General features: G+C 35.4%; 1 protein-coding gene across 1 annotated transcript in view; it reads left to right on the forward strand.

The window, feature by feature from the left end:
• Positions 1-25,478, forward strand: part of LOC150096717 (kinesin-like protein KIF21A) — a 753,433-nt gene that overhangs the window by 175,711 nt on the left and 552,244 nt on the right. The window contains exon 10 of the mRNA XM_090408696.1: positions 18,182-18,377. Coding sequence (XP_090264822.1) covers positions 18,182-18,377 — 196 coding nt within the window. The remainder of the gene's footprint in view (positions 1-18,181; positions 18,378-25,478) is intronic.

Below are 25,478 nucleotides of genomic sequence, written 5' to 3' on the forward strand. Positions count from 1 at the left end.
CTTTAGTACAATGGACCATATTCAAGTTGTACAGCAGATTATTGAACGGTGTAATGAATATCAATTACCACTATGTCTTGGTTTTATTGACTATGAGAAAGCATTTGATTCACTTAAAACTTGTGCAATACTTAAAGCATTACGAAATCAACAAGTGGAGGAGCCCTACATCAGAACCATCAAATCAGCATACACCAATGCCACAGCAGCAATTCATTTCACTGGAAACATCTCTACTTTGGGAATACAGAAAGGTATAAGACAGGGCGACACAATATCTCCAAAATTATTCACAGCATGTCTAGAAGAAATATTCAAACTTCTTGATTGGGAAGGGAAAGGGCTGAAGATAAATGGAAGATATTTAAGCCATTTATGCTTTGCAGATGACATAGTTATCCGCGTGGATAGGCTTATGTGTTTGTCAGACATGTTATGATAGGTTTCACGGTATAAAAGAACACAGATTGTTAAGCAAATAACTATTTATTAACTTAAAAGCTAATATTTCGCTGGTCTTATATCCAGCATCTTCAGAGCACACAACACAAAGTTTGTTACAAAGGCAAGGCAAGACAACCACAATCCGGTGTAACAGTGGGGACAGTATAAGTGATTGCAGCGTGCAACACAAGACTAAAGTCCTAATATGGCGCCATCTAGGTTTAAAAAAAAAAAAAAAAAAAAATTTCCAAGTTTTGAAATAGTAGTCCAAATGATAAAAAATAAAAGTAATAAATATTAATTTGGTCTTAGGATGACTGTCTCCCAAATTTTTGGTAGATTTATACAGCCATACTTGTTAAGGTTTGGGGTATGTTTCAAGGCTTCTGTTGATTCCAGGAACAACCTCTTTGACTTGTAGAAGCTTCTGTGCATTACTTTTGTTTCAGTGTTGTGTGCTCTGAACCTTTGTGTCTTGTGCTCTGAAGATGCTGGATATAAGACCAGCGAAATATTAGCTTTTAAGTTAATAAATAGTTATTTGCTTAACCATCTGTGTTCTTTTATACCGTGAAACCTATCATAACATGACATAGTTATCGTTACTTCAACTGCACATGAATTACAGACTCGTATCCATGAGCTCCAAATTGCTAGCAGAACAGCAGGCCTAAAGATAAATCTAAAGAAGACGCAAGTTATGTTCAATAGTTATGTCCAACCAGAAATAATAAAAATCAATAATGAGAAAATTAAGCAAGTAGATCATTACATATACTTAGGACAACAGATATCGATGGAACAAAATATCATGGATGAAATTAAAAAGTGTGTGGTGGAAAGCATTTGGAAAATTTCATTCAATATTCAAAAACCAACTGCCATTATGCCTAAAGAGAAAGGTTTTTAACCAGTGTATTCTTCCTATACTGACATATGGCTGTGAAACATGGACACTGAATGCAAAGGAAATTCAAAAACGAAGAACAACACAATTTAGTATGGAAAAAAGTATGTGCTTGGTATCACAAGATTGGATCACAAAAGGAATACATGGATAAGAAATCAAACCAAAGTCTCTGACATCATAGGAAGAGTGAAACATCTGAAGTGGCAATGGGCTGGGCATCTTGCCCGAAGACAAGATCAGCGATGGAGGACAAAAGAAGTATTGGACTGGATTCCACGAAAGGAAAAACAACCAAGTTTCATATGTTTCAAATGACATCAATCCGACCGAAATCACAGTGGATTGATGATATCATCAGATTTGCAGGAGTGACATGGAAAAGGAGAGCCATGGACAGAGAGTGTTGGAGTAATCTTGGAAAGGCCTTCATCCAGCAGTGGATTGATAATGGCTTCTGCTGATGATGATATATATATATATGTGTGTACTCCAAATGATGATCTTAACATGAAGGTCATAACGTTGGGAAATTAAAATAATTACAACACGGTTGTATAGTCCATAATTTGTGTAAAATGAAGACTAGTGTTGCAAAGGCTGCACCCCCATAGTGCTGCTGTGATAAGAAGTACTCTAACATGTAAGAATAAGGAAGTGGGTCTGCTCCTGTATAAGGCACTGGTCAGACCACACTTGGACTATTGGGCTTAGATCTGGTCACTTTGTTTTCAGTGTAATGTGGAGACATTGGAGAGGGTCCAGAGATGAGTGACTAAGACAATATCAAGAGTTTGGAATGCTGGCTATGGAGAGAGGTTGAAGAAATGTGGATTGCAGAGGTTGGTGGATAGGAGGAAGAGAGGTGATATGATGGAAACATTTAAGTTAGTGAGAGGATTTTATCAGATTAATCCAGAGTTGATTATAAAAAGAGTAGAAAGTGAGAGAGGAAATACCAGAGGTAATTCCTGGAAGTTATGTAAAAGTGTGGTGAAGAGGAGTGCAAGGAGTAGATTTTTTACATGGAGAATTATCAGTGAATGGAACATTACCAGAGTATGTTGATAATGCAAGGAGTGTTAACATTCTAAGGATTTTAACATTCTAGATGATAAATATGTTGTCAGTTGAATGAATCTCTCACGATGAGTCGACAGACTCATCATAGAGATTCTCAACCCCATGCAAATGAAAAGCTGCAATATGTATAGCATCACTTTTGTGTGTGTGTGTGTGTGTGTGCGTGCGTGCGTGCATGCTTGCGTGGGCAGGTTTCCAAGAAGAAAGAAGGAACCTATTATGGTTTTTTGAACAATTGGAGGTTGTAGTGACCATCAGACTATCATTAGTTTGATGGTTGGTTTTTATCTCCTTTCCATGTGATAGGTTGAATATAAGTTTGTTTCCATGCTGAGGATGGATTCCATATAAGAATGAAAGTTTGCAAAGACAAGATATAATGGGTGTAGTTTCTGGAGCAAGTTTTAAGTGTAATTAGTGGAGGGAATGTCTTCACAATCAGAAAACTTATTGATATTTTAAATATTTAGGATTCTTCTAATGATCAGAAGATGAATTGCATGGAAGACTAGTGTAGACATACAGCACGTAGTTCTTGGTAAATTGGAGATTATTTTGCTTTGGTCATTAGTTTGCAGGAGTTGGAAGAGAAGAATAGGAAGTCGGCCTTCTCTTTGGGAAATGTAAGAATACCATGTGGATATGAGCAAGAAATGTAAACATAGATAGGTACACCTTCTGGCCTTGGCAAGAGACTGGGGATAGTCAACTGGAGTTTGAGCAGGAAGCAAGATTTCTGTACTTTCATAATAGTGTTTCACAGTATAAATGACATGAAGAGAGGAAAACATACACTTATTTAACTTACCAGTATTTTTCTGTTTTTCTACCCAGCATTGTCAGAGCACCATTATAACTCTGACAAGCACACAGCACTGAACTAAATAACTGGAAAACAATTTTCTGCACTGTGTTCTCTCAAAATCTTGCCACGGATATGCTGATGGTATTTTTGCAACTACTGTATACCTATGCAGAGTTGGATCGTGGAAACTTGGTTTTGAGCCTCATATGCTGAAATCTTTTTATGACCAGCCTTGGCAGACTAGTTGGAAAAACAAGATTTGGACAAAGGCCTGGACTTTTGAGGGGCAAAATGGTTTGGTCTTCATTCCTATAAGAATTATTTCACTTATCAGTTCATGCAGGTGTCTGCCTGAGAAGAGTGAAAGCAGTAAACAGCCTAAGGAAAAGAGTAGAAATTATGTATGCCATCCCATTAGACATTGTTGTAGTGCCAGAAGACCCAACAGCTGAATGTGGATTGGTGAAGATTATGCAGCACAAAAGGAGACTTGTGTGAAATTATGATTTATCAACAAGTGCCTGACATATATTAGGAAAACTGGTTAAGAAGAGGATATGGATATTGTTAGGGAGAAATCTCTGTATCTTCCATCTTGATTGGTGAAATTGGAGAAAGGGAGCTAAATTGCATATGCTAGAAGACCAGAGGAATGTCTTCACTGTTGGGGCATTACTTGACAAATTGATACCTAAGTCAGCCTAATGAAGTAGTAGTAATAATAATTTTTTAATAATTTAATAATAAAATTATTAATTTTTAATTTTATTAACAAAATTATTTAAATAAATAATTATTAACTATAGAATAATTTGTTTATTTAACAAAACATTTTTGCCCTAGTATCTAAATCATCTTTGGTATAACTTTTAAATTAAAGAAGTAGAATACATAACACTCGACAACGAAAACATGTGAACAACATACAAATTAATTTTTTTAAAAAAAAGTTCATGAGATAATTGCCTTTGTGGAAAACTAATAATTTTCCAAAGACTGTGACGCTTGGTGGAGATGGCATGTTCTGCTAGTCCAGACTATTTTAGTTAATGGAATTTAATATAATTGATATATTCATTGAGGGGGGAGGGATTTTAGACCTCTTTTTACAATGTGATAAATAAAATCTAATTTGTTAACTGACCTTGGTGCAGTGGCATAGTTCAGACCTTTTTCCAGAAGCGAGAGCTCCCTGGCGTTAAGGTTGTAGCTGGATTTGTTGATCACTTGGCTTTAGTCCGTTGGTGGTTGGTTGCTCCTGACTTCACTTATAGGTGATTGGCTGCTCCTGACTTCACTTATAGGTGATTGGCTGCTCCTTGTATCGTTGGTTTGTAATTGAGCGAAGTTAGGAGAACCAACCATCAATAGACCATGGTGAAGTGATCAACAAACCCGGCTACATCCTTAACACCTTGGCAACCTTAACAGAAGAAAATCTCAATACGAAAGGACTGTTCCATTTTTTTTTTCCTCTTCTCACCTACAGCCATACTTCAGTCTGCTGGTAAAGTTTATTTTGACGTGTATTGACCATGGCATTACTATTGTTTTGCTATTTCCTTTGAATGTAAAGGTTTGCGATCCTACAGCCTCACAAGCATATGCATGTGAAGAGCTGTCACACTATTTAAAAAAAGGGATGTGTGTGTGTGGGGGGGGGGACTGAAAAAAAGTGGCCACTTGAAACCATAATTAAAGTGTTGGACAAAATACTGAGTTTTAATTTAATACCCTCCAGTGAGAGAGGAGTTATTGCTTTATGTACTGAATTTCATGAAATCTACCAGTTGAAAAAAAAGCCAAAAAAGTTCTGTATATGGAGAGACAAAAAACAAATATAATATATCCTTGCACATTTTGGAAAATGTACATTATTTTTCATGTTTACATTTTTGGATTAAAATCATCACTTTCCTGATATGTTCCCATACAATATGATTGGAGCAGAGCTCTCCTATTACCCACCCTACTGAGTGTTCCTGATAAGATTTATACAAGTCTACTTGAGAAATGACTAAGAACAATTGTGGAAGAGAAGCTTGGTGAAGAACAAGCTGGATTCAGATCTGATCCTGACAACAAATATAGGTTGTCAGGATCAGATTTTCACTTTAAGACAAATAGTTGAGAAATCTTGGGAATATAACAAGGATTTGTATTATTTAAGTTTTGTTGATCTGGGAAAAGCATATAACAAGGTGCCAAACAAGAGCATGCCAGCATGCTCTTGTTTGCTAACTGATTAAAGCTAGAATTATATTCAAGTTTACAGGTATAATAATATGCTCTTTGAATCCCGGATTTTTTTCTCCTGTCATTCTTATCGTAATGGTGGGGCAAGATTTCCAAATCATTTCATAGCTTGTGGTGTTTTTCTGTTAAGGCATCATATGAATTAACAGAAGATAACATGTTATTTCAGAGCTATGTCCTCACATCACATCTCTGTCCTCACAAACTTTGGGTTTTAAAGTAGAGAAATCTAGAGCATATTGCCCCAAAGCATCCATCTAAACGTTTGTAGTAGGAGGGAATAGTAGCAAGCCCATGGTCATAATTTCTTGTTGCAAATAAAAATCATATTGCCACACTTGAGTAACCAGAATGTAGTCAAAAAGAGCCATGATATCAGGTGGATATTGGTCTTGTAAAAGAATTTTTTCATTGATTTGGATGTTTATAAGAAGTACAGAAATGTCAGCCTTGTTGGCAGAGTGGTTAGCATGTTCGTTCTACAGCCAGAAGGCTGCGGGTTTGACTCCCTCCACGGGCATGGATGTTTGTGATTGTCTGTGAAAATACTAGTGGTGGTGGGCAGTAGATGTAATTGGTGTAGATGATGCAGTTCACCGTAGTTGGAGAGTTGTAGAGTAGGTGTCATGTAATAATAATAACAATAAAAGAATGTGTTTACTTATGTTCTTATATCTTAAAATGGAAAATGAGAATAAGGCTTGGAAAGAAACAGGTTAGTATAAATAAGAAAGTTTTAAAACTTCTCGTAATTAATCCCCATCATAAACATCTGACGTGGAAGCAAAGCTATATTCAGTTTATTCCATGTTAGTGCTGTCAACTCTATTCTTTTGAATGATGATTTAAAGAGAAAAAAACTCTACCTTTTTTGCAACCCATGCCCCCCCCGAACCCACCCAACCAAGGCTATGTGGTCTCTCCAAAATCCATAATCAGCGTATTCCCTTACTACTTATTATTGATTTTATTGGTTGTGCTATGTATAAACTTCTTTCACAATGCTTTCATTGTGAAATCTGCATTTTATCTTAAGAACATTCTGGCCCTTAAGAACAAAATCTGTGCTTCATGTCTGGGTCAGTCTGATGTTATGATCAGTTTGGATAGAGCCTCACCTTTTACCTAGCATACCTTTGAAATATGCAGTTGAATTACTTGAACAAAATTTTCTAGCTTGGCGGTTAGCAAATCCATTCTCCAGTCAACATGCATAGGTTCCAATCTAACATGGATGTTGGTCATTTTTTAGAATGACTCTTTAGCAAATTTGGAAGAATGTCAGTATGTTGTCATTTGATTGAAAAGACCTGAATTTGATTCTCTTCATGATGAGAGGAATCTTTATATCGGCTTTTTTGAATTGAAGGTGAGTTAGCTGATCCTGGTAACTTGGGTTTTTCATCTGATGTACAGAGAGATAGGACAGAGAACACATCTGTTTTACTCTACCATCCACTCTACCTCATCCTATATCTACACACAATGATATACAACAACAGTGTTTTTTCATCTGATGTACAGAGAGATAGGACAGAGAACACATCTGTTTTACAGATAAAAAAACACTGTTGTTGGATATCATTGTGTGTAGATATAGGATGAGGTAGAGTGGATGGTAAGCTGTGTGGAGTGTCATCCTGCAATAAATTCTTGGTGGAATTATGTAATAATACTGGTAAACTTTTTGCAGTTCGTTCTGAATATTTTATGATTGAGAATAAATCGTTCCAAACATTTTGAAGCTACCACAATGAGAATCCCCACCCCAACCTCTTTTCCATTATTTTCATCTGTTTTATGGAATGATAATGAACATATCTTGCATTATTTCACCCAAACATATGTCGTGGTAAAGGTATGTTGGTGATGTTATTCAGAATGGGTTCTTCCTTTGATTTAGAAAATTTTGTGTCTACAATTAATATTGTTTACCCTGTAATACTGGTCACATTAGAAAAGGATAAAAAGCTATTAGCTGACTTCTTTTTAGGTCTGTTAATTCTTCACTGAGACCTTCATGAAGAAAGCATTCAGTAGTGATGGGATTCCTGCTTTTTTGGATCAAGTACAAATTACTTGCATTCCACTTCCTTATATCAAATGAATATCAGAATATTACTAAAATTCCTAAGCTGCTTAGTATTTGCATAACATTTCATCATGGCCAGAAAACTGCTACAGAAAATAGATTCTTTATGGAAAGGCTTTATAAAGAAAGCTGTGAAACTTTATTACATTGTTTTAACTCAAACAGGTCTCAAGCCTACGTATATGGGAAATAGTAATTCTTTAATCTGCTAACCTTCCTGCTAAACTCTAGGAATTTATTGACCATTTGTGACTTTACTAATGTCCTCATGGCTCTTAAACTTTTTCCTGCATTAATCTGTATTATGTTGTGGATGTTACTGATGATGCTTGTGATAATTAGGTGAAAACTACTAATGAAGAATGTTGGTTGAAACTACTAATGCAGCCTGGTTGGCCAAAGTGGTTAGCATATCTGCCCTCCAGCCAAAAGGCTGCAGGTTTGAAGCCTGTCATGGGCATGGATGTTTGTGATTGTCTGTGAAAATTATAGTGGTGGTGGGCAGTAGATGGTGCTGGTGGAAATGGAGAGCTGTAGAGTAGGTGCCCTCCCTCAATGAGTCTTTGGACTCCCTGGAGGTGTCATGTAATAATAATAATAAAAGAATGTTAATTAAGTTAAGGGGATATTAGATCCCACATTGTTTTAAAACTGAATAAGAAACTCAAAGATTGGAATCAGAGAGTTTCATGCTGAATATAGTATAGTATATAAAAAAACTATAAAAGTATCGGCGAATACTAGCGTGAGCTAAATGCAAGTAGTCCTAGAATGTAGTACAAACACAGGCAACTCGTTGCAAAGGTGGGGAAAGTTCTTATCGCTATTCTTGGTATTTTCCATAATGTAAAAACACATTTCCTAGGAAAAGTATGCTGTTATTACATTAGTAATAATAGCATGTTTTTATATTTTATAGTTTTATAAATAAAACTATAAATAAAACGATACTTCTATAGGTTTTTTATATACTATACTATATTCGGCATGAAACTCTCTGATTCCAATCTTTGAGTTTCTTATTCGGTTTTAAAACAATGTGGGATCTAATATCCCCTTAACTTAATGTTTATATCGCCGAAATGAAGCCTGTTGGCTCAAAGATTGGAATTAGGCTCTTTATATTTAAGTAACTTAATGGGTGCACCTTTTTGACAACTCGTATAGCAGAGTATATAAGCTCTTTTTGCTATACCCTTTGGTATTAATTTGGTCTAGCTACTCACTGATGAAGCCTCAAAAAAGGCTGAAACAGATCTGGGTAGTGATCTCCCTACCATAATGTAATAACAGCATACATTTCCTAGGAAATGTGTTTTTACATTATGGAAAATACCAAGAATAGCGATAAGAAATTTCCCCACCTTTGCAAAGAGTTGCCCTTGTTTGTACTACGTTCTAGGACTACTTGCATTTAGCTCACGCTAGTATTCGCCGTTACTTTTATAGTTTTTTATATACTATACTATATTTGGCATGAAAATCTCTGATTCCAATCTTTGAGTTTCTTATTCGGTTTTAAAACAATGTGAGATCTAATATCCCCTTAACTTAATTAATGTTTATATCACCGAAATGAAGCCTGTTGGCTCTTTATATTTAAATATAAAAGAATGTGTTTACTTATGTTCTTATCTTAAAAAGGAAAATGAGTATAAGGCTTGGAAAGAAACAGGTTAGTATGAATAAGAACGTTTTTTAAAAATTCTCACTATTAACGCCCATCATATACATTTGACATGGAAGCAAAGCTATATTCAGTGTATTCCATCTTAGCACTGTTCCCTCTGTTCCTTTGAAAGTAGTGTGTCATTAACAGCCAAGTCTTGACCACCATCCAAGTAGGATACAGAATTGGTTTGAATACAGCAGTACATGTTTTACTAACTTATGTACTCTAACAAGGTGACAAATACCTTGGACAGGGAGATGAATATACATTGGTGTACTTGGATTTTGCAAAAGCTTTTGATACGCTCTCACATGACAAGCTTTTAAATAAATTGAAACAGATGGGATTGGATAACAGACTTCTGAGTTAGATCAGTGAGTTGCTGTCAGATAGGTATCAGAAAGTTGTATATGGGGGTGCAGTATCCCGTAAGAGAAAGGTCACTAGTGGTGTACTGCAAGGGTCAGTTTTCGGACCATTGTTGTTCAATATGTATATTAATAATATTGGTAGGGGTTTAACTAGTGATATGCAGCTGTTTGCAGACAATGCAAAATTTGGGAGAGCAATGCAGAGTCAAGCTGATGTTATGGCTTTGCAGGAGGACTTGAATAGATTGAACCGACAGTCAATTTGTAATATTTTATGGTCGTCGTCTGTGCCATTGTAAAATTTCTTTGGTTCGTCTGCACCTTCATTATATTTTTAATTCTGATATTGTCTTGTATCTTAAATTCAACTGCACCTTATACTTGCTGTGCTCCCAGCACCTTATGTCATAACTAACTCTATGCTGCTTTACTCTTAATTTAAGTTTAATCTACTTAACATATATCTCACTAATAATCTTACTTAATCTTATTCCCTGTTTCTACTGCTAGTAAACAGACTTTAAGTTATCAGCCTATCTACGATATACAGGTTACTAATTCTTGCACTTAATCAATTAGAAAAATTTATTTGATTAATGACTGTGCCATTCTAATAGAGTTTTATGTAGTTTGAGAATTAAGGTAAGGAACACAGGCAAGATCATAGTTAATACACATAAATCTAGTGGTGTGTTGGGACCGGCTCGTGCGAGCCAGTTGTTAAAATTTTTCAAATTTAGCAAGCCGGTTGTTAATATTTTTAAGTCAGGCGAGCCGGTTATTAAAATTATTTATGAAAGGATAGATGATGAATGGTGGTATATACTTTTTCTCGTAAATATTTTGAAATTGTATAATAAACACTTACATTTATTATTATTATTATCAAAAATAAATGCATAAAGGAGAATTCACAAAACACAAACTCAATTTACGAACGGGAATTTGGAAACGATTTTATTTACTAAACAATGTCTGTATTCATTAAAACACAAACACGTTATCAAAACTCCTGAACTGGGTATTTGAATAAACAATAATGCCTTATTTTTCGGCAAATTTCCAAGAACTTGCAACATTAAGTTCTTGGAAATGCAACATTGTTGCACTATCGATAAATACAAAAATTCGTTGCGACGGCTACAGTCTCTGGTCATTTGATCGACTACGAGTGGTAATATTAGTGTTACATTTTTTTTGTTCAGGATTTCATTTGATAATAGGTATGTTGTAGGTAATATAGGAAAATTTTCTTTAATATATGTTTTTATTTCGGTTTTTTTCTTTTTTTTTAATTAAAATAATTTTAATCAGGGTTAGAGTTTTGCGGGTCGAAAAAAGAGATAGCCATTAGTTGAAAAAATGAAATAGAACGAAACTTCTTAAACATTAAAAGGACAAAATTTGAAGAAGCAGAAACAAAGACATCTAAAGATACAATAAAAGTTTGTGAAGAATCAAATTTTTCATAAAGCGAGCTGGTTGTTAAGCATAAAGCAAGCCGGTTGTTAAAAATTTACCAACACACCACTGCATAAATCCCTATAGCAAGTCATGGCGATTCTCAATCTTTAGTGCACGCAGGTTCGCTAGTTTTTTAGAGATAGTGCATTGGCAATTGATTAGGCAAGGTAGTTAAACAAAACATTTTATTTTAAGCTAGTAAGAAAATATAATACACACATCTAAGGGGTGAAGAAGTCTCTCTCAGCCTATTCAAGTACACCGTAGGTATAACATACAATTGAATAACTTTATACATAACAATTACATATTCCCATCACAATGCTAACCTATCTATAATAAGCATGTAGTTATTTCCTAAGTTACATCTTAACTCGATTCCTCTCATTATATGTACAAATTTACAATCAGTTTATCCTTTTGTAACTGTAACTCATTATTTAATATTTCATTTAACAAATACTTGTAAGCATCCTCATTACACATACTAATTCCAATTTTACCTTTCCAAAACATTAACAAAGTGTGCTTACTTACCGTAGCCTTTTACATACACCATTCAATCAATTGCACCAAACCTCAGTAATGTCTTCATCATAGGTTATGATCACTGTTTGGATGATGTGGTGGTTCTGGGAATTGCTGGACAAGGTTGGAGTGATTCTTCCATCAGTACTGCTGCTGCGATTTCCCATCAGTAACTGGAAAGGAACTGCTGAAGTCTCTGTTATGACCGCAAGTAGTAGCACTTTCCTAGCACGTCCTTGTATTCTAACAGGAGCTCCATCGAAAACGGCCTCACCTCCACACACACCTGTGAATGATGGTGATGGTAGTTGCGATTCATTGCAGTTAGTCGATTGAGTGGTGGAGACAGAGTTGTAGAGTAGGTACTCTCTCTCGATGGGTCTTTGAACTCCCTGGAGGTGTTATGTAATAATAATAAAATCCAAACTTAACCTCTAGGCAGTAGATATCTTTCATCACCCAGTGAAATATCACCACCTTGCTTATTTGAGACCTGAAGTGGCTGCAGTCGTGTTTGTTCGCTAGTGCAAGGGTTTGGGTTGCTGTACTCCCCACACTTCCCACATGCAGTGAGAGTGATATCCTCAAAGACATACCAATCTCACTTGGTGGGGAGTGGGATGGACCCTCCCCATTTCTTTGGTACAGCAGTAAAATGGTTTTGCAGGGGACCAGCTGCAGGTTAGTGCATGGGGACGAACCAGGTGGTAATGAGTCCTGTAGGTTTCATGATCAGCTAGCAAAAAATCCTGCAACCATGTTGCCAGTTCGTGACTGAAGGGAGACCAAATGCTGTGGCTGTAGGAGGAACTGTCGAAGCCGCATATGAACAGTAGACTGACCCCCCTTCCTCTGTGTGGGTAGAATGTTTGAGAGTCTGTTGCCTCTCACTGTATGCCCCACTTCCTTTTTATTTCTTCCTTACCAAATGCAATGAACCATATCTTAAAGAAATGCATTCTTACTGCAGATCTCAAAAATTCTCTCACACAAAAGAGTTAAAAAAAAAAAAATCATAAAAAACATCAGAAGTCCAACCAAACAATCCACAATACTAATTCTTATCCCCCCCACCCAAAAATTTTCACATCCCTTTCACTCACATTTGTGTCCTGAACAATATAAACAATGTGCATCACCACCACTTTCAAAACCAGAACTACTGTTCCTTTCAGAAACCCAACTGGCAACCTCAACAGACACTGTACACCTCAACTGCCCAAATTACTCATTACATAGCTCTTACCACCACAAATGCACTTGTGCATTTGTCAAAACTGATGTACCTACCAGAGACTGCAAATGACTGAATTCCCACACTATTTAATCTGCATTGGCTCAAAATTCTGTAATGAATCAACCTCCCTTTTCATATGTTCCCTCTATCGTTCTTCGAACTCTGTCAACCACTCTGACTTTAACTTACTTTCTCTTTATAAAGCTCGACTTTCTGCAGTCTGAGTATCCCAATAGTGAGGTCATCCTTCTTGGGGGGGGGGGACTTCAGTATCCACAATTCATATTTGCTTCCCTTCTCCAGTTTCACTGATCAAGTAGATAGGGATGCTGAGGACCTATCTCAGATCATCAACCTTCCTACCAGAATACCAGACAACCCCCTCCAATTCACCAACACACTTGACCTCTTCCTAACAAGCTCTCTTCCAGGTATACTGTGGTTGTTGGTTATCCTCTCGCAAACTCGGACCACAACCTTTTACAATCTCTTGTCCTTTGGCACTACAAGGGTGCCAACTGGGAGGACCTCTGTGACTTCTGTTCTTCCTTCTCATGGTCCATCTGCTTCTTCAGTTCTTCTGATTCAACCACCTGCCCAGACCGAATAATAGAAATTATCCTCACAGGAAGGAAGGCTTTTGTGTGCTATTCCACTCCAAATTTTCAGCCACCATCGAAGTCTTGGTTCTCAAAAGTATGCTATTGCTGTAAAAGAAAAAAAACCTCTACTTACCACAGTTGACTCAAGATCAAAACTCCAGTACTTTCTGCCTATACTGTAACCTGCAACAGTTGCAAAAGAATCATCACCTAGTCCAAGTCAGACTTTGAAAGAGCCAAATGCTGCAAACTTGCCTCCTGCCCAAATGGCAGTTGCTCCCTCTGGTCCCTTGCCAAGGCCATTGGGCACTACTTCTGTCCACCCAGGTTTCCATCTGGATCAGTACTACAGGGAAAGTACTGTAGCCACCTCACCAAAACACAAGCCAACTTGTATTCATCAATCTTCTCTTCCAATTCCTGCATTGATTAGACCTGGGCAAAGTTCCCTCCATTCCACAAAGAATGGCTTTCTTCATGTCTCCCATAGTCTTTCGACAAAAAGAAATCTGAAGATTTCTTAATAACCTGACAAACAAGGCATCTGGGCCTGATGGTATCACACCTATTGTGTTAAAAAAAAAAAAAAAACTGTGCCCTAGAACTAACCTGTCTTGTATCGCCTCTTCAATCTATCCGTTTAACTGGCATTTTCCCAACAACATGGAAACAGGTCAACATCCTACCGTCCCAAAGAAAGGTGATAAAAGTCAGCCAATGAACTAGCATCTGATTGCTTTCACTTCTGTTCTCTCAAAAATTATGGAAAAGGCTATCAGCAACCAACTCTTGAACCACCTAGAGACATACCAACTAATCAGTGACCAGCAGTATGGATACTGCCACTTGCCATCTATAGCTGAACTTCTTGCTTTCATCTCCCAACTATCCACATAATGTCTGTCATAGTCCTCCTTGTGGACTCAGGCCATTGAGAAATTTGAAGAAACTCGAGTGGTTTCCCTTGACATTTCAAAGGCATTTGATTTGGTTTGGCACAGGGACCTACTCACCAAACTGTCATCCTATGCTCTGCCTTCCTCATCCTGCAACTAGATCACCAATTTTCTCACTGGTTGCTCACTATGTGTCATGGCGAATGGCTAACTCTGCTCAAATTTCCCCACCAATGCAGGAATACCTCATGGTTCTGTTCTTTCACCCACTCTCTTGTATATAAATGACCTGCTCTCACAGACTTCCAATCCTATCCATAGCTTTGCTGATGACAGTACATTCCATTTCTCCTTTTCATTCAACAAATCTTTTAATGCTCAAGTATTAGAATCCTCAACACTTATGCAGATCTCCTAGCTATATCCCAGTGGAGCAAGGACAACCTTCTAAACTTCAATGCCAGCAAAACTCAGTTTCTGTCTGATCTCTTGCAAGAAAGAATTTGCATCCCTTCCTTTTACCTTCAGTAATACTGAGATATCCAAACACAATCAGATTTCTCTTCTTGGACTGGCTTGTACCTCTGATCTTTCCTGGCACAACCATATTGTACTCTTTCACAACACTGCTTTGCAGCTGCTAACTCTATACAAAGCCCAAATCTGCCCAGCCATAGAATATTGCTCCCATATTTGGGCTGGTGCACCAAAATTCTCTCTAAGATTGCTCGATTCTTTTCAGTGGAGGGCATTCTGGCTAATTAATGATCCCTCTCTTACAAACCCATTCCAATTCCTCTCTCACAGACATTCACTTTCTGCCTTCTACCTCTTCTATAGATACTTTCCTGGACAGTACTCTGCTGAATTGGCCAATATTATTTCTCCACTCTCCTCCAAAATTATTAAAACAAGAGCCACTGCTAACCAACACCCTTTTACAGTCCATCTTGGAACTCACTGAACCAACTTCACTGCCTTCTCTTTTATTCCATCTACTTCTGTACTTTGGAACAGTCCCTCCCACTATGCCTTCCCCAAAGATTACAACTCTCAGCTGTTTAACACGTTCATTGCCAAGCTGAAAATTGGAAATTCGTGTGGTGGCCAAATTTTTTTTACTTGATAGCGACATCCACGGGATAACACGTGATCGGCCGTTCGGTGAGAACTCGCATCACACGATATTGCGTGATTGGCAGTGAACGTGTTAAGCAAAATGTGAATGGACTCCTCCTTTCTTCTATTCCTCTTGCTCACACACTAGCGTGCTATAGGTCTTTTGTGTGTGGATCAGATTAAAAAAAAAAAAAAAAGAAATAAAAAGACAATATAAAGAAAAGTTGGTCCTTCTTGGACAGCCTAATAGCAGAGTAGGAAATGAATAGCAGATATATAGATATACATTGGGAAAATTTGACGGATAGGGCAAAGCTAATCATGGTAAGTGCCTGCTGGATTTCTGTTCATGACATGGATTAGTCATCACTGATGCCATGTTTCAGACATAAAGATGTGTACAAGTGAACCTACTTTCCACATATTTGTGCACAAATATGTGGAAAGTAGGTACAAGGAATACAAAGAGTCACAATGACTGTGTTGTTGTGGATAACAATATTTTATTCTGGTTCAGGATGCGAGTAAACTGGGGATTTGAAATAGAAAGTGATTGCCATTTAGTTTTAAGCAGAATAAAATTGAATACCATACTGAAAAGAAAAGTATGTATGAAAGTGAAGGGGTTTGAAAAGAATAATTGGACCTTAGAAACTGATTGACAGACTCTAAATAAAAAAATAAAAAAAAACTGATTAATTCAGCCACCAGAGGCATATGGGGAAGTTGTTTGAAGATAGAAAAATCAGTACTCCATAGTGAATTCAACTCTTTTAAAAGAAAACAGCATACTGAAGTTCCTAGCAATAAGTAGGTCAATGCCCTAAGAGAATACAGAAAAAAATGCAACAGAACAGCAATTGTGTGTAAAAGTAGCTAAACAAAAGGCTTGGGAAAACTTTGGTTGGTAAGAATACAGACGATAAATATCAGGAAGGTGTAAAATGTTCTGAAGAAAGCTTAGAAATGGAAGAAAGAGTACTATAAAAAGGAATCTGATATGAAAACTGAAAATAAAGATATTCTAGATGTTTGGAGTAATTAAAGTGAAACAAAGGAAGTTTCACGGTTTACACATCTAACAAAAATTATATAGAATTTATTCAAAAACTCCAATATGTTTCATCCAATGGTACATGATATCAGGGAAATGGATTGTTACATTCAAAAGATGAATCAAATAATGAGTCATAAATCATGTACGTTAGCTTGTGTCTTAGTTGCAGCCGAAGTATATGATATTACATTAATTAGAGTTCAGAGGAACAATTTAAGTTGCATAGATTAAAAAACAAAAAAAAAACAAAAAAAAATGGTGGTTGGCAGCAGGTGTTATTGTGTGTAGTTGGAGGATTGGGCAAGGGAGATGTTGATTTGCATAATGGAGTAGTGTGCCCTCTCACGATGAGCCCTTAGAAGTGTCGCATAATAGTAATAATAGTAATCTGAGATCTTTATGCAGATGATATATTTAAAATAAATTTGGTGCAAGTTGTGGAATTCCTTATCTAAATTGAATATCTTTTATAATGAATACAGTATGAAAATAGTAATAAGAAAGACCAAAACTATGAAATTAAGCAGGAACATGAAGTTTTCTATGTTCCTGCTTAATTTTCTGAATGGAGAACTTACAGAGCAAGTAAAATATTTCCACTAAGGCAGTTTTTAGTGATGATGACAAATTAAATATGGAAATAGATGGTAGAGTTATCAGAGCTGTTATGGTGACAAGTACATTTATATGGAATAAGAGAGAAATTAGTCAGAACACTAAATTAACATTATGAAAGACTGTGTTCAAGCCTGCTTTAACTTGGATCTGAGGGTTGGATTAGCAGTTGATCAAAGACTGGATACTTCAATGGCATCAACAACAGAATCATATTAAAAATGAAGATATTAAGAAGGAATTCGAATTTACATTTAAGAATGTGTGAACAGAACTAATATCAGGTGTATGACTTTAACAGAATAGAAAAGGAAAGATTAGAGAAACAGGTGTTTGATGCCAAGATGTTTGGAAAAAACCAATAGGAAGACCAAGATATAGGTTGATTGATGCATAGATGTGTCTTAGAATAGTGTTTCTCAAAGTTTTCTGGCTGTGGCTCACTTGTACAAAGTACATAACTCAGTGACCCACTAACCCCATACCAATAGGGCTAGTGGGCCATCCTTAAATGATGGTTATGTTTTATCACCAAAGGTGATCCTTCATATGCTTCTTACTGCAAAACTGTGAAATAGTTGGCATAATATATACAACCTCAATATTTTTTTCAGTATAAAATTAAGTTGGAGTTAAAAGTAGAATAATATTGGATATATTGTAATTATACAAAAAAGTAGAAAATATATTAATGGAAAGATTGAATGGCATTGCTTTCTTTTAGACACCAGACATATGTTGGGGTTCCAAGCTGGAGAATTTCCATGAGTCCACATTTAATTAATTTGTTTTCTTTGTGTAGTGTTTTATGAAATGACTGTTGACTGTTAGGCCTCTCTAACTACAGGCTTGATTACAGTTTTTCTAGATTATTGAAACATTGAACATCCTGATTAAAATTGATTCTTTATTTTCTCATTTTAATCGATCCTTATTGTTGTTTCATTGTTTTAAAATTCATTGGTACATTTCTTACAGATTAATTTTGTAGAACTAATTTTATGGGATCCTAATGATATATATTTATTTTTAGTCGAACTCTAATGATTGCATGTGTTTCACCATCTGACCGAGATTTTATGGAAACATTGAACACCTTGAAATATGCCAACAGAGCCAAAAATATAAAGAATAAAGTGATGATAAATCAAGATAAATCTAGCCAGACTATTTCTACTCTTCGTCAAGAAATACAACAGCTACAACTTGAATTGATGGAATATAAACAGGTATGATAACTTGACTCATAACTGTATGTGCTATTTACTTGTTTATTAATATTATTTATTTGTATTTTTTAAGTTATTTATTTTCTTCTTGAATTGCAGTTATAAGTTGAACAGCCATAGTTATTAGAAGTTAGTGAGTTAGTATTTGCCTCTTGAGCATTAAAATTGAAAGACCATCTGATGATTATGATCAGGCTTATATTTTTATCATGTATAAGAATACATATATTCCTTTTGAATTAGAAATTTCAGCTCATTTGCTTTTCCAGTACATGCTGTATTTTCAAAATTCTCGAATGACTTACAAATCAGTTACTCCTCTGCAGTCTTGATGTCACACTATTTTAAAAAAAAGTATAGTACTATAAATAATTCATAATTTTAACTATTAGGCTCCCACATAGTGGTGATCTTTATTTACATGTCATTTGAATATAACCACTGCAGTACAGAACTGCACATTGTAAATGGGTCATTTTTAAAATATTTTACACAATATGTAACCATCTAAATTTTTTTTCCTCTATCTATTATGCAAGCTGTTTCTAGACCTTGCTTGTGCATTTTTTATTGAAATTTGGAAACATTACAAAATGTTGTCACTCCATTACACTTATTGTTTCATTCAGACCATTTTACAAGAGCCCATTTACTTGCCTTCTGTTGGGCAGTCTCTCACTTAACATTTATTGCAAACTTGCATGTACTGGTCAGCTTGTACATATAAACTCCTGCTAGCACCCAACAAAAAAGGAAGTGATAACAATTTGCTTGAAAGAGAACAAACTCAAAAAAGAACTGCAGTGGATTAGAACCATCTTTATTAAAAATTGATATAATACAAAGATAATTGACAAAATACTGAACAAACAGATAATACACTAGGATATATATAAAAAAAATCAGAATTATATATCCCATATACTAAATGTCTTTCAGAAAAAATAAGCAAAAACCTAAAGAAATACAACATAAAAATATACCTTTTAAACCAATCTCCTACATATTAAAACATTTATTCATCACATCTAAAGATCCTCTGCCCCCCCCTTCCCATCACATCCAAGAGGCATCGTCTTCTCTCTTCCATCATCTATGTGGATGATGATGAGGCTGAATGAACTCTTTCCATTTCTGTCTGTCCCAGGAGAGTCTGAACAATTCTGTCCAGTTTGGTGTCGCTTGTTGTGATTTGGTTTTCAGGTCCTCTTTTAGTTTGTCTATCTAATATGTCTATCTATCTAATGTTACATTTCAAACTGAAAGCAATCAAATTATTGTTTCTCTAGCTTTCAGTTTGAAATGTAACACAGCTTGTCTTGTATATTTATGTATGCTCCAGATGATGATCTTGATATGAAGATCGAAACGTCGGGATAATAAAAAGAGTTATTTTAACATGGCTGTAGAATCCATAATTTCAAAAATGAATGCTGGTCACTGTATAACACTAAAAGAAAAGAGTTATTCTTGTCTCTTTTAACTAGTTTTAATTTCTCTGGTTAATCTATTATATTCATTTCTGTTATAGTACTATTTTAGTTTCATGCTTTTCCTTTGATCGCTTAACCTTTTACTTCATTCGAGATCCAATCCTTTTTACTTTCTCTTTCTGTGTAACCTATTGTTTTTTCTGCTAAATTTAATATTATTTCCTTTAATTTGCACCAATGTTTTCTTCGATATTTATATTCTGTTTGGTAGTTCCTTCTGGTTTTTATCTAGTTCTAGTTGATATTTTCTTAGAATATTGTTGTCTTGTAGTTTTTTTACATTCAGTCTCCTTTTGACTCTAAAAGTGCTTCCAGATTTTTAGGTTTGCTAATACTAGTTTATGGTCTGATCCACAATCTGCAGAGAAGGATCTGCAGTTTAGGATACTTGATTTCCATCTTTGGTTTACAATAATATAGTCTATCATTTTCTTGGTTTGTCTGTCTGGTGATATCCATGTCCATTTTCTTTGGGGTTTTGGATGTTTAAAGAGAGTGTGTTGGTTATTGTTAGTCTATTATTTGAGCAGACGTTTAGCAGTCTTTCGACACGTTTATTGCTTTCTCCATACCTGAACTTTCCGATTACTCTTGGCCAGGTATCCCAGTCCTTGCCTACTTTTGCGTTTAAGTCCCCCATTACAATTGGGAGATATTGACTTGATTTCTACTGTACTACTTTTTTCAAATCTATATAGAACTCCTCAATGTCTTCTTCTGATGATGATGTCGAAGTTGGTGAGTATACTTGAATAATAGTTAGTGATCCCATTGATGTTTTAAATCTTGCTTTAATTATCTTAGGTGAGATAGGATTGTAGGACAATAGAGAGTTTTGAGCCTTTGGTTTTAATAAGTGCTACTCCTTCTTGGTGTTTGTTGTTCTTCCTGCCTGAAGTTAAGATTTTGTACTGCCCATGGTGGAATTCTGGTTTTGCAGAGTCCAATCACTTCCCATTGGTAGTTGTCTAATTCATGCAGTAGTATTTCCAATGCTCCTTCCTGGTGAAGAGTTCTTACATTCCATGTTCCTATGCTTGTTATGTTTATCCTGTCTATTAGGTGATGTTTTGTTCCAATAGCATATTTTTTGCCTTCACTATCTTGGTTCCCTAATAGACCCTTGTTCGACCGGGTGACGGTCGAGCTGGCATATATCTTTAGGTTGGTTAGAGTTCATTCGGTTTCAATGGTTAAGTTTTTGTCAAGTGTCAACCACCACTCCTTGACCTGAATTCAGCTGCTTTTTTTAGTAGATAGTGGAAACTGCAGTTTGAGAGGAAAGAGTCACCCCTCGCCCTCGAGTTGCTCTAATAGCACTGTGAGGGAAGTAGTAAGAAGTGAGAGAGAGAGAGTAGAGGGAAAGAAGAGTAGAAGACCAGTCTTCAGATATGATATACAAAGTGTATATTGCATGAAGTAAGATCAGGTCTAGCTTGGGTATCTCGGATATGCCATGCCCGTACTCACCAATGTGAGCCCCTGAGAACCTGAGTATACCAAATTAAATATATATGTAACCTTTTGTACATTGATAAAAGTGGAAGCACAATTGATATTAGAAAGGGGGGGGAATCCAAACCATATCCACTTAATCCACTATGGTAAGACAAGACTTTCTGACCGAACACTGGAGACCTTCCATAGAAATGATTGGAAGGACTTAATTCTTAGACCACACAAGAACAATATGAAAAAATTTAAAGAGGCATTTGAACATCATAAAACAATTAAATTTAAAGAGAAATGATGGGCAAAAATCTCAAAGTTTTAGATGACATATATAGCCTTGATAATAAGCATATCCTCAGATTGCCCATAGTACCTCATGATCTCCATAACACAGATTAAAAATTAGCTAAAGATAATGGCAATGGAAAGTAAAAATAACTTCAAAACCAACAGTAAATCATAGTCCCCCCCCCTCCTTATATATATATATATATTATTTATTATTATTATTAAATTTAATGACTAGAAGCTGAGAGTTACCAAAATAGAAAAAATAATATTTATTATTTGAGTGCACAACTGGTTTCATCTTCGTAGAAGACTTCGTCAAATGCATAACATAAAAAGAGACACAAAAATGTACAAGAGAACAAACAGTTATAAATGAACTTATAATTGCTAACATTTGAAGACTTTCTAGATGCCATGGTATTGTTGGGCACAACTGAAGAATGACAATCAGATAGGTTATAGCCAGTGGTGAGCTATGGAAATTTTAATAAAGGGCTCGCATTGTTGAGCAAAAAAAAAGCCGTATTTCACACCAAAACGTTTATTAATATAGCTTGTGTACAAATGCCAATCAAAAAGTATGAGGGGACAATCAACTTGTAAAGGCTATCATTTTTAAACAAATATTTCATGATCTAAACATATTTGCACACAATCATCTGTGTTAATTTATCTTACATAAGAAAAATATTTTTTATCTATCAAAATATAATAAGAATAAAATCTTTTATAATCACACATATGCAATAGTTTGCATTTTTTATAAACAAAATAAATTTGTTTTGTTTGCGATAGAAGTTTTTATGACAAACAGTTTATAAATAATAAATAAATATTATCTAAACACAATAATATTGAAATACGTTATACTGTATTTCTCTTTTGTTTTTATACTTCGAGTGATAATCAACGGTTTTACCATACGATTAGCTACCAGAAGGGAGAAGGGTAAAGATAGCGCATATGCTTATTTTATTTTCAAACTTGGGCGCATTCGTTATAGAGGAGTTGAAACAATAATTCCAAATAATCTATACACTGCCGAATAGACTAATTTTTTTATAAACAAAATAAATTTGTTTGTATGAGTTTGTCGCTTAATATATTTCAAAAAATTGTCTTTATTTTTTCTTTTGAAAAAATAAAAAAGTAAACAAGAAGAATAAGGGGCTCTCAAATTTGAGAAAAATTTAACAAAGGGCTCGCGCGAACCCCCTTATAGCTCACCACTGGTTATAGCTATGATCAGTATTAAGATGAACTGGATTGAGAACAATTTGTGCTCCCACAGTTCTTCTCTCTGGCTCATTGTAGCATCTAAAAATGTTTTCTGCTTTGTTCTAGATCACTGGATGAGTGACAGAATCTTCGTTAGGTTGAGTGGAATTAAGAACCCGATTAATTAGTACTCTTGCTTTAGTCCTGCTATATGTGATGTCTTTCATGTTTCCTTTCATTTGTGGATTTCTTCATCTGACCAAATAGGGCACTTTGCAGTAACATCAAAGACGTTAAATCCCATGATATTTTGGGCTGTCACGTTTTGGTATAGGTATGCTGAGTATGGAAAGGAGTTTGAATAGAGGAGTTAAAGAAGTGCTGAATTTGAATTTCTTGAGAATTTTAGCTAACTTTGTTGAAATGGAGCTCATAAACGATAGAGATCCGAAGCTTTTTACATCATTACTATCTTCAGTACAGTGAGTAGGTGTAGCAGCTTATGAACAGTCTGTTTAGGATAAGTTTTTTGAAAGGGTGTAGGAAGGAACTGTAATTTATGTTAAGCTTTTTAAGAATCCATGTTATTTTTAAGTATAGATTAAGATGGCATATGTATTTGTGAGCAGGCGTACTGTGACTGAATAGTTTTTGCTTTTGGATTTGTGGTAATAATTGTGTTCCAATTAGTAATTGGTTTGTTTTACTTTTACAGTTCTAAAACTGATTATTATTATTAATAATCAGTTTTAATTAATAATAATTTTAATTAATAATAATTGCACTTGTGTTATTAATAATGTGTCTGTGTAGCTCGGTGAAAGTGACGTGTTGCTCATTGTCCTGGACTGCCCAAAGAAAGAGCATTATAAGTTTTGTTCTAGTTGTCCACTAGAGGAACTCGTGTCTATCCACTGGTATAGTGGATAGTGATGGTGCCAATGATGCAAGTAACATTCAAGAGCATACTCAATTTGAGGAAGTAGCAGAGATGAAACAAGTCCTGCCGAGACATTTTTTTTTTTACCTAGGTTTCTTGGGGGACCAGGAGGTGATCAAGAGGATTCAGAAATGATTTACCAAGATGGTGACAGATCTGTGGAATACTCCCTATGAGGATAGGTTGAAAGTTTGCAGGTTACAAAGTTTGGTTGATAGATGAAGGAGAGCGGACATGATAAAAATTTTTAAGATATTAAAGGGGTTTTATAAAATTAATGCGAGTGAAATTTTTCAATATATGACAAATAGTCAGAGAACCATTGCCATCCATGTACGTTGTGTTAAGAGTGTTATTAGGGGTGTGTGCAGACCAGATTTTTTTGCATGGAGAGTGGTGAGTGAGTGGAATCGATTGCCAGAATTGGTTGAGTTCCCTGACAGTGAATGGATTCAAGGAGAGGTATGATAGGGTTTGTGTGCATGATGGTTGATTTGGATCTTCTGCGATGAGTCTTCGGACTTGATGGAGATGCTGTGTAATAATAATAATTATTATTTCTATATTCAGCTAACAGAGTTCACAGTTAAAGAGTAACAAGAAACACAAAACAGGCATAATAAAATCTTTGACTGGCAAATGAGTCCAATCCAGAATTATCCAAAAGACTACGAATTGACTAGATATCATCGAAAAATGATATCTAGTCAATGGCATCATGAAATATCCCTAAAAGTGGTGTTTTATGGAGTTAAGATGGTATTAGATCTTGGGGGTTAAAGTTTTTGAGATGTTTTATAAATGCCTTTGGTATTGTTCCTGGTGGCTCCTATTTCAATTTCCAGATCCCTATACTTAGTTTTATATGCGATTTTTATTCTACTTTTCTATCCCATGGTGTGTATTTGCACATCAATAAACTACACGTTATTCAGCTACAGTGATGTCTGGCATATTAACAGTAACTTTCCACTCCAAACTATTGGCAACCAAGTTATTTAAACTTCTATAACAGTTCAGACCACTTAGATGTTTCTGTCTATTTCTTTCTAGGTCTTCCTGGTGGTTTCTTTCCTTCTACTCTTGCATTTTCAAGAATTTGAGGAAACCTGTTAGTAGGTATTCTGTACTATACCATAACTGTTTTTCTCTGGTTCTTGTTTTTATTGAAATATTGTAATATAATTCTTCTCTAATCTCCTGATTAGTTTTCATTTCAGTCCATGATATTTTTCTCAAATACACGTTTTTCAAAACCTGTCGATCTTTGCTCTGTTGTCTGTTTGATAACCTAAGTCTCTGCACCATAAAGAACTGTGCGGATACCACTGAACTATATACTCTGATTTTAAGTTCTTTGGTGAGATATGTATTTTTCATATATTTGTGAGTTTGGTCATAGTGGATTATCCTAGAATTTTTTAACCTGTTCCATTTTATTTTCTTCCACTTCTAAGTTAAGAGCTTTTCTATTTCTGCCTGTTGCTTGTTTTGGTTTTATTAAAATTTATCTACATAGCCTTTCCTGTTTTTGTGTAGGTTTTCAATCGTGCACTCAAAGTTTTCTTTATTCTGTAAATAATACTGTATCATCTGCATATTTTATATGATGTAAATTTTGTCCATTCACAATTATTTCCATGTTTTCTCTTTTACTAGTTCTTCCAGGTACAGGTTAATTAAACAAATATGGTGAACATAAACATC

This window comes from Typopeltis vanoorti, chromosome 18 (assembly GCF_054136105.1).
Source record: "Typopeltis vanoorti isolate ZY-2024b chromosome 18, IOZ_Tvanoo_1.0, whole genome shotgun sequence".
Taxonomy (NCBI): domain Eukaryota; kingdom Metazoa; phylum Arthropoda; class Arachnida; order Uropygi; family Thelyphonidae; genus Typopeltis; species Typopeltis vanoorti.